The sequence below is a fragment of the Setaria viridis genome, chromosome 8, assembly GCF_005286985.2.
Source record: "Setaria viridis chromosome 8, Setaria_viridis_v4.0, whole genome shotgun sequence".
NCBI classification, from domain to species: Eukaryota; Viridiplantae; Streptophyta; class Magnoliopsida; order Poales; family Poaceae; genus Setaria; species Setaria viridis.
The window spans coordinates 594,789-616,129 of NC_048270.2; the positions used below are offsets into that span (position 1 = coordinate 594,789).

Genomic DNA, 21,341 nt, shown 5'->3' on the forward strand with positions numbered 1-21,341 from the left:
GGTATAATTGTTGCTGAATTAACACTGGACTAAGATGCGATTTACAATCTCCTCCTCCCAGACATAAAACAAACATATCACTGATGATTAAGCAACCTCGTGCCTGGGAAGATTAAGCGAGTAAACACGGAGTCAGAGACTAGCACTCTAGTAGCAGGCAAGGACTAAGAAAGACAGACGTCTCATTCAGTCTAAGCTGCTCTCTGCTTGGTCATCCATCATCAGACTAGCTAGCCATTTTCTGACAACAGACAGAATCACATAGGCCCAAACCTATTCGAAGCCCACCAAGTGATGGCTCAAATCCTCCCACACTAACTAACAAAAAAGTTTTTTTTATTCCTAGACTAGAAGAGGCAGGCCCGGAAAGAGGGAATTCCATCCTGCAGCACCAGCTATATCTAAGCTAGGTTTAAGGGCACTTGGTGCCTCCTCTCTTGGTCTTCCAGTTGTTGTAGCAGGGGCAGGTGTCCTTGTTGCCGTAGGTGCCGGGGGGCACGCAGAGGCACTTGGCGCAGCACTTGTTGCAGAAGAAGAGGCACGGCTTCTTGTGGTGCGTCTTGGAGCATCTCCGCCTGCACTCCCCACCGCACTCTGCATCGATCAGTCAGCAGGCTTTCATTATAATTCACACACCAATCCAAACAAAGATGTTTGACTATATATTTACAGCAAGCAACAAAATACTGAACTATCGACTGGAGGAGTAGATCGGAAACTAAAAACAAGAGAAGCTATGCATGCATGACTTACGAGAAGGCTTGAGATTGCCCTTGCCATCCTTGTTGTTGCCCTGCACACACACAACACACGCCATGACACAGTTAAAGCCCATCTGTCTATATACGTACTAGGTATTCCATTGTTTCTCTGCTGTGATGGTAAAGATGCATGGGTTACCTTGTGGTTGTCGACGTCGTCACCTTTGCTGTTCAGGTCTTCACCAGCGACACCATTACTGCCGATGATCTTTCAGATCGACAACGGGCATCATGTGTAAACATATCGAAGCCGATCGTGAATGATAGCTACACAGAAGGATCGGAAAATCCTCAAAATTAAAGGAAAGGATCCATCAGCTAGTGCATAGTTCATACCTCGGCGGCGGAGGCGAGGGCGATCAGGAAGAGGAAGCAGATGAGCAACGCCGGTGCCTTGGCCTTGGCCATGTCGATCCTGAGAGCCTACTGGATGGACTGGACACTGGACTGGACGGACGGATCCTGAGCGATCGAGATGAAGGAACAAGGGAATAAGCTACTAGAAGAGATGCATGGTAAGAGATCTATCCGATGATGATATATACTGTAGATTGTTACACACGAGCTAAGAATAGATTAGATTCGGTTGCCTTGCCAGATGGATCGGAGTTGGTTGTAGACAGGCAAAGGCAGGCTCCAAATTAGAGCAGGTACCATACGACTGACTAGTTCGGACTTGAGACTGCAGGGTGTTGTAATCTCTCTGGTTTCTCTCTGCACTGCATCTGCATGCAACCTGCTCTGCACCGCCACATGTAGTAAGTAAGTCTACAATCCCATCTGCATGGGAGATATCCCTCATCTTGTCTCGGGGTTTCGTCCGGGTCCTTAAAATCTCAGAACGCATTTTTAGTCCCCAAACTTATCTCAAGACATTATTTGGGTCCATAAATTCTCAAAGTGCATATTGAAGCCCCAAACTTATTCTTGGATTTCATCTGGGTTTCTAAACTATCAAAATGCATATTTTGAATCTTAAAACTTGTCACATGTCGCTGATAGCAATGCTTCCTCCTAGCTCGTTGCGTTCACAACCACCTTATGCATGCTAGTGATCGCGCATGTGTTGCTCGGCACTTGATTGGGATCTTAAAATAGAAAAATAAGAATACTTGAGTTTGCTCTTCCTATTTGACCAGTTCGTCACGCCATTCCAACCATTGTTTAAATAGGAAACAGAGATAGCAGAGGCGATCCGTGAAAATCGACCGACGACCGGTAGAGCACTTCCGTGTGTGTACTACTATATATACACGGTACGGATTCATCTAGCAAGCAAAAGCAAGCGATCATGGCTTCTTTCGCATCACCTCGCTCTCAGCTGCTCGGTGTCCTCCTCGTCACCGTCATCACCTTCACGGCCGTCGTCGATTCTGCCCGTGTGTCGTCGGCGCCGACGGCCTCCAAGCCGGTCGTCAAGGTATATCCATCCTGCAGCAAGACGTTGATGCCCAAGAGGTGCAGCCTCATGCTATCGGCCTTGTCCAAGAGCTTGGCCGATAATAAAGCGGCGATTGCCGGGCCCCAGCTCGCCGCCGGCAAGTTCAAGGGCGACCCCTGCATCTCGAGGTGCGCCAAGGTCCTCGACGCCACCACGTCCAAGGCCACCGCCGCCACGGATGCGGGCGGTGGCGGAGATGCGCTCTACCAGCTGAAGAACTACCTCGTCCCGCTGGTCATCTTTGATTTATATGAGAGGGCCCCTTGCGAGTGCAACTGCCCGGGGCCTTGCTCGCCCGACGAGGCCGCCGCCGTGAACAAGCTGGGGGAGGCCACCCACGCCATGCGCGCCATCGTGGGCCTGATCCACGGTATGTCCAGCCAACTCACCGATGAGGAGAAGAAAGCCAAGGTAGAGCCGATGGAGAAGTCCGCGGACAGCGGCATCCTCCACGTGTCCTGCGGGCTGACGAAAGAGCCTCAAAAGTGCGCCGACGAGCTGTCGGCGCTGGCCAAGACGATGGAGGAGGCCGGACACGTGGCCTTGAAGCTGACGAGTTCCGACGCGGCGACTAAGCTCAGCTCGCCCATCGCGGACTGCCAAGCTGCCATGCGGGAGCTCGTGGCCAAGCTCTACTCGGCGGAGGAGAAGGCGGTCAACCTGGCGGAGATACGCGGCGCCATCCATTCCTACGTCCAGGGCGATGGGAAGCAGCCTCCGCGCTGCAAGTGCTCCTGCCCGCCGCCGCCGGAGAAGCCGTGCTCGGCTAACGAGACCGCCGTTGTCGACAGCCTCAATGGCGTCTACGATGCATGGGTTGCCGTCGAAAAATTCCTCACAGAATTACTGCCTCCAAACTAATTAATTATATGGTGCATCGCTAATAATACCCTAAATGGCAAGCCTAGCAGCTGCATGTTTCGACAGTTTCTTTTGATAATAACATTTTTAATAGTATGTTTCTCATTCCATAATTAATGATGTCCGCGATCCGACACTTGCACTGTAGTTTATGTGAGCTGATTTCATTTTTATCAATGATATTATATATTTATTATTAATGGTATTATTAAAGGTTTTTCTGTACGGTGAAACCAAAAACTGGCTTCGCACGGCTTCCACTTCTTTTTTATCTCGCTTTTCAAAAAGACTGTCAAAATAGATGAAAAACCGACTTAAAATAAGCCGTCCCCAAGTAGATCCTGAGTGAGTGCACGTGGCTTGCAGGCCAGATGTTAGAGCTAGTCACCTATGAGCTGGCCATGAAAAACAGTTTTTAAACTCTCTTGCAACTAAACAAACCAGCAAATTCCAATTACGTTGGCAACTAAACCCGATTTAAAATTTTCTTTTTATTTGATTTTCATTTTTTTAAAATACAATGATCCAAAGCCATTAAAGAAACTCAGGTACCTCGGGACATTGTTCACGGTCGTAGTCGACTTATTATGGACATCACTCCTAAAACCAAAAATGCTATTAATAGCCGAATCCATTCCAACCATTGCTCAAATAGAAAAGATAGAGAGCAGAGTGAACGGACAAGCTAAGCTAAGCTAACGACATCTGATTATATGTACGTGGTAGTAATAAATGATAATATAATTCATCCTAGCAAGTACTCCCTCCGTCCGTGAAAGATTGCAAATCTAGCATTCCAAGGCAACACTAAGGTAGAGATAAAATGACGCATATGCCCCTATAAACACAATTCCCACAATTCTCTGCAGCGCACTCACGCTACCACTGCAGACGGTGGAAATGATTGCACTTAAGACCAAAGTACACAATCAATACAATAAAAATATTTTTGTTACACCATGCATGCACAGGCAATTAAAGCATCCATCTTTAAAACTGAATAATGCCAAATACCTCACGCCACCCAACAAATTCAAGCTGAATTTAACTTTGAAAAGTCATCCAGCGCCATTTCAGCTGGCACCATTTTTAAGTGGTTCAAAGCAACTATTACAAATTTTTAGATGCCGCCATTTACTCCTTCCTTGGCTTATAAAAGCCTGGCGACGACTGCCTCACCATCTTTCTTCACCCCCCTCCACTGAGCCCATGGCTTTAGATTTGAACAATCCACCACCTAACGAGGGAGAGGTTTTACCAGACCTTAACGAGAAGCAGTCTGCAGATGAGGCTGATCTATTCCAGATCCATGATGCACATCAAGATGATGTTGTTGGAGTTGAGATTACTGGAGGGCAAAACCAAATAATCAGCCCAGGTACTTGTCTCTTCACTTATCTAAGTTCTTGGAGTACACCAACCTTACAACACTGACCTGCTCTTCATGAACACCACCTACTAGATGGGGGAGGAGAAGCCATACGAGACCTTAATGTGCAGCCTGCGCATGATGAAGAGCCTTTCCATTTTTTTGTTGGAGATGATGACATAGCTACAGGAGACGAAATAATTAGTGCAAATGGAAATGGTAACTTTGATTTTTATGGTGGTCTTTTCGATCTCAACTTACATGCTTCCTGTCAACCAGATGTAGACCATTGTAAGTGTTTTTGTTTGTATGTATTTTCTTCCATAGTTTGCCTACATGGTTTCTTATTACTGCTTAGTAGAAAATACAATGGCAAACAAGTTAAGATTATTTCTAAGTCATTAGGTACATACATGCATGCTCAGGAATAAATTCAATGTAGAATTACTTAATCAAAGGACTATATGACATTGTATTGAAAGCTATAGCACATAATCAGATTGTACTAGACATAATTTATCTCATATTCAAGGTTTATTTCTTGATGAATTAGTGGGTCAATGTGGTTCTTCTCTTACCACTATGAACATACACAATATTACTGCATTTATTAGCATGTCCAGTAGAGACTTTAGGATGAAGAATTACGTACACAGTACCTAATCCAATGCCCACACTGCATGTAGTACCATGTCCAGTAGAGAAGTTCCTGCAAAATATACGAGTAATGTACATTTAGCTATCAATTCTTAATAAATTTCACATTCCATAAATGTAGATTATGATGATTAAAAACAAATGGATGTGCATTTGTTTAGTTCCAAATGAACACAATCAGCATGTTTTTTTGTAGTTAATGATGACTACATCCCAACCATGGAGGAAATGCATGGGTATGGTGTCTATGCCAATGAGGTAGACATCATCTTTGATCAGGAAGAGTTATCTGACTCCAATGACGAAGATTATGAACCAGCAAATGGAAATTTTAGGATAAAGTCAAAGGATCATACTACAGCTCAAAGGCAACAGATATATGAAGCATTGCTGGAGAAAAGCAACCGAGGAAAACTAAAGAGAAACACTACAACTGAGGTTGCTGAATTATTTAATGTCAATCGACATGTAGTGTGGCGTATTTGGCGACAAGCAAAACAATGTCGTGCTAATGGACTGCCGGTTGATGTTAGTTCAAGAAAGCCCAAGAATTGTGGCCGCAAAAAGGTTGAAATCGACACCTCACAAGTAGAGACCATTCCATTGCACAGAAGGTGTACCATAAGGTCTCTAGCTCAAGCTCTAGGTATGAAAAAAACCACAGTCCATAAGATGTTCAAAGATGGGTTCCTAAGATGGCACTCTAACTCATTGAAGCCATATTTAAAGGAAGAAAACAAAAAGGAAAGGCTGCGGTGGTGTGTTTCAATGTTAGATCAGCGTACATTGCAAACTCAGCCAAAGTTCAATGAAATGAAGAACATCATACACCAAGATGAGAAGTGGTTCAACAGCACAAGAAAAGATGTGACCTACTACATGACTCATGATGAAGAGGACCCACATAGGACTGTGCGGAACAAGAATTACATTGAAAAGGTAATGTTCTTCTGTGCAGTAGCCAATCCTCAATATGATAATGAAGGGAACTGCACGTTTGATGGCAAACTAGGCATATGGCCTTTTATAAGAGAGGTACCTGAACTTATGTGCTTTTTTTGCTTCAATTAGTTTCTATGATTTGCTTTCGAAGCTAACATGTTTGTCAATTGTTGTAGGAACCAGCAAAAAGAAGAAGTGGTAATAGACCAAGGGGGACACCAGTGAACAAGACAATGAAAGTTGATAGAGCCACAGTAAGGTCCTATATGATTACTAAACTCCTGCCAGCAATTAGAGATCGTTGGCCTCGAGATCAACGCCACCAAACTATTTGGATTCAGCAGGACAATGCTAGGACTCATATCCCAGTTAATGATGAGGAATTTGCACGAGCAGTAGCCCACATTGGGCTCGATATCCGCCTCATGAACCAGCCTCCTAACTCCCCTGATATGAATGTCTTAGATCTGGGGTTCTTTGCATCTCTACAGTCATTAACATACACAACGATCTCTAACAATATGAATGACTTAATTGCCAATGTTAAGAATGAATATGAAAACTATGACCACAGATCAATTAGAAATGTTTTCCTAACACTGCAAGGTTGCATGATTGAGGTGATGAAGGCTAGTGGAGGGAACAAATACAAGATCCCTCACATTAACAAAGATAGGCTGGAGGCCCTAGGCATGCTTCCAAAGAGCCTAAATTGTGACCGTCAAATATATGAGAGTGTGATGGAGTCCCTAAATGCCTAGTTTCTTAGTGTTTAGAACTCGACATTTTGCTAAATGCAGTGCTGCGTGTACAAAGGTGTTTGCTAGTATTGTGTTCTGCAGGAACAAAGATGTTTGCTGCTAGTATGCTGCATGTATAGATGTGTTTGCTACTACTATGCTGCATGTACAAATATGTTTGCTACTAGTGTGATGCCTATGTGATCCCTATGTGTTGTCCAGTGCTTCAAAATGTACATATGTGTTCTTGTTTAAGAATATCAGCGAGATCTAGTTTTGTCAGTGTATTCTATGTTTTGTATTAAAGAAGAAAAAATTCAGAAGGGAGCACACATGTTCACAAGTCTATTAACAGCATCTTTAGAGAGAAAACTGCACTTCTGCTTTACAACAATGGTTTTGGCTGCCTGTTAAATTGCAATATGCGTTCGCCATAATCCAACATCAAAGTAGTTAATGTCATCGAATAATTCGCAACAAAACAACCCCATCATAATGACAACTAAATCCACAAGGTTGATCACCACATACTAAAGCCAACAATAAGATCAGTAGCATAATTCGTACCCAAAAGCTAACATTTTTTTTCCAGCAAGTTCAAACCAAACCATACACATCAGCATACCTACATATCATTTCATCGTGACACACAGGACCTACTGATTAACACAAAGCAGCACTTACTTCATCATCATAGATATGCACATGACCAACAGATCAACCCAAAAGCAAAACCTCATCATCACAAATATGCACATATCACTACGGTTGGAAGCATGCAGGCAAATAAATTTTAAGGAAGCTGAGAAAGGTCTCGTGGAAGAGGGGTTCCATCCCGGCAAGCTGTACCTTCAAGTGTTGAACCATCTCTGGGTGTAGTTCATCGGCGACGGCGGAAGCCCCCACAGGGACGTCCACAACAGCCTGGATCGAGGCAGCCTGGACGACCGGATTCGCAACCATGGTCATCTTCTCAGTCATCTTGCTGGTTGTAGACGCCACCACTGCACATCCATGGTTGTAGCGCCCACCAACATCACCTCCGGGCAGCCCAGCACGTCGACGGAGCTGTGGACGCTCGAAGCCACGACCATGTCCATCTTCCTCCTCTGAATCAGGGACATAAAGCCCCGCCTCCATGCCGATGCCTTCATCTTCCGAGTCAAGGACATACAACTGGTCGAGGTGATCGACGCGAAGGCGACTGCGGCCAATGTTGAGGATGCGCTCCGGGCTCCGATCACCGCCACCGGCCCCCAGCTTCACGGGTTCCTTCAGTCTTCTACCACCGTCGCACATTTTGGGGATAGGCACGGAGCTCGCGCCGGCATCCCCAATTCCGTCGCACATCTTGGGGACAGGCACGGAGCTCGGGCCGCCTTCCCCAATCCCGTCGCACATCTTGGGGACATCGCCCTCCCCAATCTTGACGACGGATCTTGGGATTTCGTCGCCGCTCCCAAACACAGGGACGCACACGGGGCTCCCATCAGCGCCGCCGCCCGCATTGGCACCGACGACCAACACCTTAACTGGGCGCTCGGGGCTCCCATCGCTGCTACTGCTGGCTAGCTTTGCACCTCGATGTGTGGAGCGCCTAACCCGCTGGATCCAGCTCCCACGGGTGCGGAAAGGGTGGCGTCGAGATCCAGCCATCCCTGTTGATGCGCGAGGCCTGAGGATGGAGAAGGGGAAGAGAGTGATCGATGCAGCAGAAGATGGAGGAGGCGGCGCGGTCAATGGAGCTGAGGGAGATGCAACGGAAGATGGGGGCGCGGTCAGTGGAGCTGACGGGCGCTGGAAGAGTCGTGTGGATGAGGATGACTTGCGAGCTGTAAAATGTGTGGTGGGGAAAGCAGTGAGGGAGGATATTTTCACCGTATTCAATGCTATAGCAGGCAACCACCAGCAAACACTGATGATAGCTATCTGGTCATGTCCATAGACCTGGCACACGCTACATTTGCATTATTTTACGGACAAAGCTCACACCCTCCGTTTGCAATCTTTCACGGACGGAGGGAGTAGCAAGCAAGCAAACGATCATGGTTACCATCATCACCTTCACGGCCGTCGTCGACTCTGCCCCCAAGACGATGATCGAGGTATATCCGGATATACTGCCCAAGAGGTGCAGCTTCATGATGCAGGGGTGTTTGGATACACCCTCCTAAACTTTACCTGTCACATCGGATGTTTGGATACTAACTAGGAGTATTAAATATAGTCTAATTACGAAACTAATTGCACAGATGGAGTCTAATTCACGAGATGAATCTATTAAGCCTAATTAGTCCATGATTTGAGAATGTGGTGCTACAGTAACCATTTGCTAATAATAGGTTATGTAGGCTTAATCGATTCGTCTCGCGAATTAGTATAGGGATTCTGCGGTTAGTTTTATAATTAACTCATATTTAGTCCTCCTAATTAGCGTCCGAACATCCGATGAAACCGATTTGTGTGATGTCTACTCAATATGAACACTGGACTAAGAGGTGATATGTGGCCCTATTTGGTTACATTTGCTTATTTTTAGCACCCGTCACATCGAATGTTTAGATACTAATTAGGAGTACTAAACGTAGACTATTTACAAAACCTATTATATAAGTGGAGGCTAAACGGCGAGACAAATCTATTACGCCTAATTAGTCCATGATTTGACAATGTGTTGCTACAGTAAACATTTGCTAATGATGGATTAATTAGGTTTAATAGATTTGTCTCGCCGTTTAGCCTCCACTTATGTAATGGATTTTGTAAATAGTCTACGTTTAATACTCCTAATTAGTATCTAAACATTCGATGTGACATGTGCTAAAAATAAGCAAAGGGAACCAAACACCCCCATAAAGGCACATAATCGATCTCAAGCAATATCGCATAGCTTTAATTGATCAGAGGAACGCAAATGCTACTTGCAGAATGTTTTCCAACATATAGAACCGAAGATATATAGCTTAATTTCAGCGAGCATTTTGAATTTCCGATGACACAGAGACTAATTCCTGCGGATTGCCGCAATCTTCCAAACATCTACCAGTTGAATCATTTCACAAGTCCCAATTAAGTGTTCAGCTCAGCGTACATCCAAATATCAAGTAATCTTGGTTCAGTGCCAAATCTAATGCCAAAGGAGTAACATTTGCCTCCACTAACAGGGAGATGCTGAGATGCATGGCGTAGTGTAACACCCAAAATTTAAAAGAATTCAAAGTCACTAAAATTTGCTCAACTAGGATGTCATTTGAATTTATAAGCATTTAATTGCATATGTTTTTCTCTAATTAAAATACTTCATCATAGGAGTTTATTGGGCATTACATGCTGGTGCATTTATTTTGATTGATTGTGTTTGATCAAATTCAAATTTCAAATTTAAATTCTAAACTCAAATCCCTTGTGCAAAAAGACTTTTCCTTTTCTTTTCTTTTGGCTGCATCCTTCCCCCCTTTCAGCCTAGCCGCCAGCTCCCTTTCGGCCCGCTCCTTTTCTCCTTGCGCAGCCCAGCACCGCCCAGCTCCCTCCGGCCCACTTTCTTTGCACCGGCCCAGCTAGCTAGCTTGCTCGCCCACTCGACCCAGCCGCAGCCTCCCTCCCTTCTCTCTCGCTACCGCACGGGCCCGCCGGCTAGCTCCTTTCCTTCCCTTCCTTTCTTCCTCCTCCGCACCTTCCTTTTCTGCGCCACCGCCCCTTTCCTTTCTTCCGCGCCCGAGCTTTCCTTCTACCCGGCACGCGCCGTCCGTATCCGAGTTGAGGGCGGGCCGCCTCCACCCTATATAAGTCGCCCCCCCTGACCTCAACCATCGAGCCGCAGCGCCACCAAACCCTAGCAGCGTCGCCGACCCGAGCTCCAGCGCCGCCGCCAGCTCGCCGCCACCAAGCACCGCCTCACGGTGAGTCTCGGTCGTCGTGAACTGCCGAAACGGGAACGCCTTGGTCTTCTCGTGCTTCTGGTGTTCTCCGCGCGTGAAACCACGGCGGGAGCTCGATTTCGAGCAAATCCAGCGAAGCGCCGCCGCGCCTCACCGTTCCGCCACCACTCACTGACGCTGACGTCAGCGCCACGCGCATCCGCCGTCAATCTTAAATCGGACGGCCCAGATCTGTTTTCGTCAGCTTTTAGCCGCGAGCCAAGCCGAGTCGCTCGTCTAGCTCGACTCGAGCCTAACCGTGTGATCTTGTCCGCCCGCCACAGATCTGACGGCTCGGGCCTTTTCGACCGAGCCGTACCGGTTCGATTTAAGCCGTGCCGCTGTTCTTTTGCTCTTAAACCCTTGTGTTTCTCGCAAATAAACCCGCAGTCCGCAGCAGTGTAAAAATATTTGCATTCCAGTCCTGTTTTATTCGCTTAGGCCCCCGAGCTTCTCAAAAATCAACCCGCCGTCCAGATTTGAGTTTTTACGCGTTCGCCCTTCAGTTTTTTGTATAACCATGTTTAAGCCCTCGTTTTTCACAAATAAGCTCCTGGAAGTTTTGTTTTCTCGTAGAAAAGCTCCTGTAACTTGTTTTAATCATATCTTTCGCATCTTAACTCCGTTTTTCGCGTTCTTTATATCCACGTGTTCGTTTTAAAGCGTAGATTAGTTTTTCAAGTTTGTTTTCTCTGTTTATTATGATTGGTGTACTGTTTTTATTATTATGCCTTTGTTTGCTTGTATGTGCTCGTGTGACGCGTGTACGGTCCGCAATTCAAGGGATTTGAAGATCAAGCTTTCGAGGAGTACGAACAGCAAGAGCAAGGCCAAGAAGGCAAGTTGTGTCCTTGATCACTTCTATAAGTCCTATTCACCTTTACTTTCATGTTCCATACAACATTGCTATGCACATAATAGTTGTAATCTTGATGGGTCCTAATTAAGGTTCGCCTAGATTTAATTTACCTTTGCCGACCAACCGGGTTTACTTTTAAGTTGGGTAGCTCAGGCTTAGTGCTTACTTGGGATATGGTGGTTTAACTGGAGGCAATGATTAATCTTGCTTTACTTCTGTTATAACTTTCATTAATACAAGATCATAAATGTTTAATCAGAACATAGAGCGACCACCCAGGAAAACAGTGCTACCACAAGACGAAATGGCTCTGATCTTGGCTGAATAATTAGAAACTCTAGTTTGAAGCGGTCTTATCGAAAGGGCAAGAGGGGGAGACAGTAGTTGGTGTATAGCACTCGCTCTCTTGGAAAGTGGGCTTTGCTAATTCACTATACCACTAGGGGACTGTTATACACTGCGTTGATCATGAAACCTTAGCGAACCACTTCTTATTAGGGAATCTTTGTAAAGGTCTCGTAGTGTCCCTATGCAATCACACCTCGGAAGTGTGGTGTGGTGCCTTGCAAACACCGTATGGTTGGGTCCAAAGTTCTTTTGAACTTTTACGCGACTTGTGGATAAAGATGTGCGACCTCTGCAGAGTGTAAAACTGATCGATCAGCCGTGCTCACGGTTAAGAGCGACCTGGACCCTCACATGATAATACTATCGAAAGTTGGACTTAAATTGTTGTTATTTCATTCATGCATATGTTGTTTACTTTTATTTATGTTCTTGTTTAATTTTGGGTGGTATAAACTTACACTTAGTCAATTGCTAATAAAATTTGACCAACCTAATTAATTAAAAGCTGATGCTGATTTAGCCTTAGCCATACCTTGATTGGCCTTACACTACACTATTCCCCAATACTTGTTGAGTACCAACCATAAGTTTACTTATCCTTGCAAAACCACTGTTCAGACCAAGATAATCTGGTGGAATACATTGACGACTTTGAGGAGTTCTAGGCGTACGGTTCTTCAGTCAGCTGCCTGTGTTGTCATCGTCATCTTCGGAGTCCGCTGCGTATTTACTCAAGTTCATGCTTATTTGAGACTTTCGGTCATGTAATAATGTTTAATACTCTCTTTATTCACTTTAGCACTGTCTTTGTTATTCACTTATGTCGTACATGTGTGTAACTTGATCCTGGCGCACATGTATTGAATGCACTCGATTTTGTCCTTAAAATCGGGTGTGACACGTAGTCCCATACGGCAGCGGGGGACGGAGATCTTCAACCACGGTGGAGCGCAATGGTGCATCCCATCTATCCCGCCGCTGCATTGGCGGAGCTCTACCACCTCGTTGCTGAATCCAAGTGCAGCCGGAGCTGAAGCATGGATGAGAGCGGCGGGAAGGATGTTGATGGCCACGAGGAGGTGCCAAGTGCCTAAGTGCGACCAGGAAATACAATTACGCCACCGTCAGTGGCGACGGCGGTCAGGAGAGGGAGGGGAGGAGGATTGCTGGCGGAGAAGAAGAACCAAGTTGAAAATTTATGGAGGTTTTATGTAAATATTTGTATCACGGGGAATAATCGCGATATAGATGAGGGGTAATCTGTATAGTTGCTTAGCCGCCGTTGGCGCTCGCCGGCGGGAGATGTTCGTGGCACCCCGCGGCCGCAACCTTCTGCTCCTGCTGCTCGTCGCGGTCAGGGACTTTGTCGCCTCGATCAAATTTCTCTTCGCCGCCTCCGGCACACGCTGTTGGCCCGCTGACACAAGCTCCCCCTTCCTCGCCGGCATCGACAAGGCGACGCCTTCCAATCCGCAGAGCACGGCCTCCAACGCCGGCCCCTCCTTGCTTGACGGCTAGTCGGGAAAGAACAGCCGTCCTGACGACGCTACCTCTTGCTCGGGCGCGCCGCCGCCATCAGATATATCAGTGTGCTCAAGCTAGAGATGAGCATGAGACTGATCAGAAGAAAGAATGGACACTGATGTGGAAGAGGCTCAAAGAAGTGGCTACATGCTTCGGCAATCAATACCCAACCCTGAAGGATGATGCACTCAGGATGATCAAGCCAGGGATTGGCTAGAAAGCAAACCCGCTGATCTGTCATAGGAAGATTACGAACAGGAAAGGATTTGTCTGCATTATTGTCTCTAGGCTAATCTAACACATGCTGCAAAAGACAGGTAGACTCCAATGAAGTAACAGTGTAAAGTATGAGCTATGAACATTCAGGTTATCCGTTACTTGATAGCTTAGGATTTGGTTTGGCCCATTCAATTGGATACAGGCCAGGCAAAGGCATAGGTTTACTCTTACTGACCATTCTTCTGTAATGCTATTGATTAATTTGTCTATCAGATCAATCTTTCAACATTGTGACATTTTTTTTCCTTCTTTAAAATTTCAAAGGATGTAGCTGTCGTACCTCAGCACTCAGCAACTAGAATTTCAAAGGATGTTTGCTTCTGCAAACCCCGGCTATCCCTTGTAAGCCAAGGACATTGAATGCACTTAGCATTATCATGGCAACAACAATTGTACAACATTCTTCTTCTAAGAGTATAAACAAGGAACTAGTTACGGATTTCAGTTTTATGATTTATTCTAAGCATAGAACATAAATATGGGAAGAGCCCTTGGTTCTTGGTTTCGATCTCACTAGTTGGAACAATCATGGGAATCCTTGGGTTCGCATGTAATTGTTTAGCAACACGAGACCTTGGGTTGAGATTATGAGCATACAATTTGAGGAATGCCTCACAAGTCCACAATATATGAAGTCAGGATACGAAGGTTTCAGGAGTCTTGTTTTTATTTTGAGGAGCCAAACAGCTCAAAAGAAATGCTTACAACAATTTTATTTCGACAAGCAAGTTATTTATAGTACACAGAGAAAAGCTTCCTCATCATCCTTTACCTTCAAGCCAAGCACGGCTTCCCATTCCTAAAGGTGACCTTAATTGTAATTCGACAGGATGGAGGAAAGGTATAATTGTTGCTGAATTAACACTGGACTAAGATGCGATTTACAATCTCCTCCTCCCAGACATAAAACAAACATATCACTGATGATTAAGCAACCTCGTGCCTGGGAAGATTAAGCGAGTAAACACGGAGTCAGAGACTAGCACTCTAGTAGCAGGCAAGGACTAAGAAAGACAGACGTCTCATTCAGTCTAAGCTGCTCTCTGCTTGGTCATCCATCATCAGACTAGCTAGCCATTTTCTGACAACAGACAGAATCACATAGGCCCAAACCTATTCGAAGCCCACCAAGTGATGGCTCAAATCCTCCCACACTAACTAACAAAAAAGTTTTTTTTATTCCTAGACTAGAAGAGGCAGGCCCGGAAAGAGGGAATTCCATCCTGCAGCACCAGCTATATCTAAGCTAGGTTTAAGGGCACTTGGTGCCTCCTCTCTTGGTCTTCCAGTTGTTGTAGCAGGGGCAGGTGTCCTTGTTGCCGTAGGTGCCGGGGGGCACGCAGAGGCACTTGGCGCAGCACTTGTTGCAGAAGAAGAGGCACGGCTTCTTGTGGTGCGTCTTGGAGCATCTCCGCCTGCACTCCCCACCGCACTCTGCATCGATCAGTCAGCAGGCTTTCATTATAATTCACACACCAATCCAAACAAAGATGTTTGACTATATATTTACAGCAAGCAACAAAATACTGAACTATCGACTGGAGGAGTAGATCGGAAACTAAAAACAAGAGAAGCTATGCATGCATGACTTACGAGAAGGCTTGAGATTGCCCTTGCCATCCTTGTTGTTGCCCTGCACACACACAACACACGCCATGACACAGTTAAAGCCCATCTGTCTATATACGTACTAGGTATTCCATTGTTTCTCTGCTGTGATGGTAAAGATGCATGGGTTACCTTGTGGTTGTCGACGTCGTCACCTTTGCTGTTCAGGTCTTCACCAGCGACACCATTACTGCCGATGATCTTTCAGATCGACAACGGGCATCATGTGTAAACATATCGAAGCCGATCGTGAATGATAGCTACACAGAAGGATCGGAAAATCCTCAAAATTAAAGGAAAGGATCCATCAGCTAGTGCATAGTTCATACCTCGGCGGCGGAGGCGAGGGCGATCAGGAAGAGGAAGCAGATGAGCAACGCCGGTGCCTTGGCCTTGGCCATGTCGATCCTGAGAGCCTACTGGATGGACTGGACACTGGACTGGACGGACGGATCCTGAGCGATCGAGATGAAGGAACAAGGGAATAAGCTACTAGAAGAGATGCATGGTAAGAGATCTATCCGATGATGATATATACTGTAGATTGTTACACACGAGCTAAGAATAGATTAGATTCGGTTGCCTTGCCAGATGGATCGGAGTTGGTTGTAGACAGGCAAAGGCAGGCTCCAAATTAGAGCAGGTACCATACGACTGACTAGTTCGGACTTGAGACTGCAGGGTGTTGTAATCTCTCTGGTTTCTCTCTGCACTGCATCTGCATGCAACCTGCTCTGCACCGCCACATGTAGTAAGTAAGTCTACAATCCCATCTGCATGGGAGATATCCCTCATCTTGTCTCGGGGTTTCGTCCGGGTCCTTAAAATCTCAGAACGCATTTTTAGTCCCCAAACTTATCTCAAGACATTATTTGGGTCCATAAATTCTCAAAGTGCATATTGAAGCCCCAAACTTATTCTTGGATTTCATCTGGGTTTCTAAACTATCAAAATGCATATTTTGAATCTTAAAACTTGTCACATGTCGCTGATAGCAATGCTTCCTCCTAGCTCGTTGCGTTCACAACCACCTTATGCATGCTAGTGATCGCGCATGTGTTGCTCGGCACTTGATTGGGATCTTAAAATAGAAAAATAAGAATACTTGAGTTTGCTCTTCCTATTTGACCAGTTCGTCACGCCATTCCAACCATTGTTTAAATAGGAAACAGAGATAGCAGAGGCGATCCGTGAAAATCGACCGACGACCGGTAGAGCACTTCCGTGTGTGTACTACTATATATACACGGTACGGATTCATCTAGCAAGCAAAAGCAAGCGATCATGGCTTCTTTCGCATCACCTCGCTCTCAGCTGCTCGGTGTCCTCCTCGTCACCGTCATCACCTTCACGGCCGTCGTCGATTCTGCCCGTGTGTCGTCGGCGCCGACGGCCTCCAAGCCGGTCGTCAAGGTATATCCATCCTGCAGCAAGACGTTGATGCCCAAGAGGTGCAGCCTCATGCTATCGGCCTTGTCCAAGAGCTTGGCCGATAATAAAGCGGCGATTGCCGGGCCCCAGCTCGCCGCCGGCAAGTTCAAGGGCGACCCCTGCATCTCGAGGTGCGCCAAGGTCCTCGACGCCACCACGTCCAAGGCCACCGCCGCCACGGATGCGGGCGGTGGCGGAGATGCGCTCTACCAGCTGAAGAACTACCTCGTCCCGCTGGTCATCTTTGATTTATATGAGAGGGCCCCTTGCGAGTGCAACTGCCCGGGGCCTTGCTCGCCCGACGAGGCCGCCGCCGTGAACAAGCTGGGGGAGGCCACCCACGCCATGCGCGCCATCGTGGGCCTGATCCACGGTATGTCCAGCCAACTCACCGATGAGGAGAAGAAAGCCAAGGTAGAGCCGATGGAGAAGTCCGCGGACAGCGGCATCCTCCACGTGTCCTGCGGGCTGACGAAAGAGCCTCAAAAGTGCGCCGACGAGCTGTCGGCGCTGGCCAAGACGATGGAGGAGGCCGGACACGTGGCCTTGAAGCTGACGAGTTCCGACGCGGCGACTAAGCTCAGCTCGCCCATCGCGGACTGCCAAGCTGCCATGCGGGAGCTCGTGGCCAAGCTCTACTCGGCGGAGGAGAAGGCGGTCAACCTGGCGGAGATACGCGGCGCCATCCATTCCTACGTCCAGGGCGATGGGAAGCAGCCTCCGCGCTGCAAGTGCTCCTGCCCGCCGCCGCCGGAGAAGCCGTGCTCGGCTAACGAGACCGCCGTTGTCGACAGCCTCAATGGCGTCTACGATGCATGGGTTGCCGTCGAAAAATTCCTCACAGAATTACTGCCTCCAAACTAATTAATTATATGGTGCATCGCTAATAATACCCTAAATGGCAAGCCTAGCAGCTGCATGTTTCGACAGTTTCTTTTGATAATAACATTTTTAATAGTATGTTTCTCATTCCATAATTAATGATGTCCGCGATCCGACACTTGCACTGTAGTTTATGTGAGCTGATTTCATTTTTATCAATGATATTATATATTTATTATTAATGGTATTATTAAAGGTTTTTCTGTACGGTGAAACCAAAAACTGGCTTCGCACGGCTTCCACTTCTTTTTTATCTCGCTTTTCAAAAAGACTGTCAAAATAGATGAAAAACCGACTTAAAATAAGCCGTCCCCAAGTAGATCCTGAGTGAGTGCACGTGGCTTGCAGGCCAGATGTTAGAGCTAGTCACCTATGAGCTGGCCATGAAAAACGGTTTTTAAACTCTCTTGCAACTAAACAAACCAGCAAATTCCAATTACGTTGGCAACTAAACCCGATTTAAAATTTTCTTTTTATTTGATTTTCATTTTTTTAAAATACAATGATCCAAAGCCATTAAAGAAACTCAGGTACCTCGGGACATTGTTCACGGTCGTAGTCGACTTATTATGGACATCACTCCTAAAACAAAAATGCTATTAATAGCCGAATCCATTCCAACCATTGCTCAAATAGAAAAGATAGAGAGCAGAGTGAACGGACAAGCTAAGCTAAGCTAACGACATCTGATTATATGTACGTGGTAGTAATAAATGATAATATAATTCATCCTAGCAAGTACTCCCTCCGTCCGTGAAAGATTGCAAATCTAGCATTCCAAGGCAACACTAAGGTAGAGATAAAATGACGCATATGCCCCTATAAACACAATTCCCACAATTCTCTGCAGCGCACTCACGCTACCACTGCAGACGGTGGAAATGATTGCACTTAAGACCAAAGTACACAATCAATACAATAAAAATATTTTTGTTACACCATGCATGCACAGGCAATTAAAGCATCCATCTTTAAAACTGAATAATGCCAAATACCTCACGCCACCCAACAAATTCAAGCTGAATTTAACTTTGAAAAGTCATCCAGCGCCATTTCAGCTGGCACCATTTTTAAGTGGTTCAAAGCAACTATTACAAATTTTTAGATGCCGCCATTTACTCCTTCCTTGGCTTATAAAAGCCTGGCGACGACTGCCTCACCATCTTTCTTCACCCCCCTCCACTGAGCCCATGGCTTTAGATTTGAACAATCCACCACCTAACGAGGGAGAGGTTTTACCAGACCTTAACGAGAAGCAGTCTGCAGATGAGGCTGATCTATTCCAGATCCATGATGCACATCAAGATGATGTTGTTGGAGTTGAGATTACTGGAGGGCAAAACCAAATAATCAGCCCAGGTACTTGTCTCTTCACTTATCTAAGTTCTTGGAGTACACCAACCTTACAACACTGACCTGCTCTTCATGAACACCACCTACTAGATGGGGGAGGAGAAGCCATACGAGACCTTAATGTGCAGCCTGCGCATGATGAAGAGCCTTTCCATTTTTTTGTTGGAGATGATGACATAGCTACAGGAGACGAAATAATTAGTGCAAATGGAAATGGTAACTTTGATTTTTATGGTGGTCTTTTCGATCTCAACTTACATGCTTCCTGTCAACCAGATGTAGACCATTGTAAGTGTTTTTGTTTGTATGTATTTTCTTCCATAGTTTGCCTACATGGTTTCTTATTACTGCTTAGTAGAAAATACAATGGCAAACAAGTTAAGATTATTTCTAAGTCATTAGGTACATACATGCATGCTCAGGAATAAATTCAATGTAGAATTACTTAATCAAAGGACTATATGACATTGTATTGAAAGCTATAGCACATAATCAGATTGTACTAGACATAATTTATCTCATATTCAAGGTTTATTTCTTGATGAATTAGTGGGTCAATGTGGTTCTTCTCTTACCACTATGAACATACACAATATTACTGCATTTATTAGCATGTCCAGTAGAGACTTTAGGATGAAGAATTACGTACACAGTACCTAATCCAATGCCCACACTGCATGTAGTACCATGTCCAGTAGAGAAGTTCCTGCAAAATATACGAGTAATGTACATTTAGCTATCAATTCTTAATAAATTTCACATTCCATAAATGTAGATTATGATGATTAAAAACAAATGGATGTGCATTTGTTTAGTTCCAAATGAACACAATCAGCATGTTTTTTTGTAGTTAATGATGACTACATCCCAACCATGGAGGAAATGCATGGGTATGGTGTCTATGCCAATGAGGTAGACATCATCTTTGATCAGGAAGAGTTATCTGACTCCAATGACGAAGATTATGAACCAGCAAATGGAAATTTTAGGATAAAGTCAAAGGATCATACTACAGCTCAAAGGCAACAGATATATGAAGCATTGCTGGAGAAAAGCAACCGAGGAAAACTAAAGAGAAACACTACAACTGAGGTTGCTGAATTATTTAATGTCAATCGACATGTAGTGTGGCGTATTTGGCGACAAGCAAAACAATGTCGTGCTAATGGACTGCCGGTTGATGTTAGTTCAAGAAAGCCCAAGAATTGTGGCCGCAAAAAGGTTGAAATCGACACCTCACAAGTAGAGACCATTCCATTGCACAGAAGGTGTACCATAAGGTCTCTAGCTCAAGCTCTAGGTATGAAAAAAACCACAGTCCATAAGATGTTCAAAGATGGGTTCCTAAGATGGCACTCTAACTCATTGAAGCCATATTTAAAGGAAGAAAACAAAAAGGAAAGGCTGCGGTGGTGTGTTTCAATGTTAGATCAGCGTACATTGCAAACTCAGCCAAAGTTCAATGAAATGAAGAACATCATACACCAAGATGAGAAGTGGTTCAACAGCACAAGAAAAGATGTGACCTACTACATGACTCATGATGAAGAGGACCCACATAGGACTGTGCGGAACAAGAATTACATTGAAAAGGTAATGTTCTTCTGTGCAGTAGCCAATCCTCAATATGATAATGAAGGGAACTGCACGTTTGATGGCAAACTAGGCATATGGCCTTTTATAAGAGAGGTACCTGAACTTATGTGCTTTTTTTGCTTCAATTAGTTTCTATGATTTGCTTTCGAAGCTAACATGTTTGTCAATTGTTGTAGGAACCAGCAAAAAGAAGAAGTGGTAATAGACCAAGGGGGACACCAGTGAACAAGACAATGAAAGTTGATAGAGCCACAGTAAGGTCCTATATGATTACTAAACTCCTGCCAGCAATTAGAGATCGTTGGCCTCGAGATCAACGCCACCAAACTATTTGGATTCAGCAGGACAATGCTAGGACTCATATCCCAGTTAATGATGAGGAATTTGCACGAGCAGTAGCCCACATTGGGCTCGATATCCGCCTCATGAACCAGCCTCCTAACTCCCCTGATATGAATGTCTTAGATCTGGGGTTCTTTGCATCTCTACAGTCATTAACATACACAACGATCTCTAACAATATGAATGACTTAATTGCCAATGTTAAGAATGAATATGAAAACTATGACCACAGATCAATTAGAAATGTTTTCCTAACACTGCAAGGTTGCATGATTGAGGTGATGAAGGCTAGTGGAGGGAACAAATACAAGATCCCTCACATTAACAAAGATAGGCTGGAGGCCCTAGGCATGCTTCCAAAGAGCCTAAATTGTGACCGTCAAATATATGAGAGTGTGATGGAGTCCCTAAATGCCTAGTTTCTTAGTGTT

General features: G+C 45.3%; 4 protein-coding genes across 4 annotated transcripts; 2 read left to right on the forward strand and 2 right to left on the reverse strand.

The window, feature by feature from the left end:
• LOC117833759 (gibberellin-regulated protein 5-like) lies at nucleotides 1–2,139 on the reverse strand. Its single transcript, XM_034713356.2, has 4 exons — nucleotides 1,098–2,139; nucleotides 901–969; nucleotides 754–793; nucleotides 1–594 (listed from the first exon to the last, which is right to left on the reverse strand). The coding sequence occupies exons 1-4, from the start codon at nucleotides 1,167–1,169 to the stop codon at nucleotides 413–415; spliced, it is 363 nt and encodes a 120-aa protein (XP_034569247.1). The 5' UTR covers nucleotides 1,170–2,139; the 3' UTR covers nucleotides 1–412.
• Nucleotides 2,140–4,272: 2,133 nt separating this feature from the next.
• Nucleotides 4,273–6,804, forward strand: LOC140223603 (uncharacterized). Its single transcript, XM_072295634.1, has 3 exons — nucleotides 4,273–4,441; nucleotides 5,286–6,124; nucleotides 6,208–6,804. The coding sequence occupies exons 1-3, from the start codon at nucleotides 4,273–4,275 to the stop codon at nucleotides 6,790–6,792; spliced, it is 1,593 nt and encodes a 530-aa protein (XP_072151735.1). The 3' UTR covers nucleotides 6,793–6,804.
• Nucleotides 6,805–14,538: 7,734 nt separating this feature from the next.
• On the reverse strand, nucleotides 14,539–16,677 carry LOC117833763 (gibberellin-regulated protein 5-like). Its single transcript, XM_034713363.2, has 4 exons — nucleotides 15,636–16,677; nucleotides 15,439–15,507; nucleotides 15,292–15,331; nucleotides 14,539–15,132 (listed from the first exon to the last, which is right to left on the reverse strand). The coding sequence occupies exons 1-4, from the start codon at nucleotides 15,705–15,707 to the stop codon at nucleotides 14,951–14,953; spliced, it is 363 nt and encodes a 120-aa protein (XP_034569254.1). The 5' UTR covers nucleotides 15,708–16,677; the 3' UTR covers nucleotides 14,539–14,950.
• A 2,132-nt stretch (nucleotides 16,678–18,809) lies between these two features.
• Nucleotides 18,810–21,341, forward strand: LOC140223604 (uncharacterized). The gene is made up of 3 exons (XM_072295635.1): nucleotides 18,810–18,978; nucleotides 19,823–20,661; nucleotides 20,745–21,341. The coding sequence occupies exons 1-3, from the start codon at nucleotides 18,810–18,812 to the stop codon at nucleotides 21,327–21,329; spliced, it is 1,593 nt and encodes a 530-aa protein (XP_072151736.1). The 3' UTR covers nucleotides 21,330–21,341.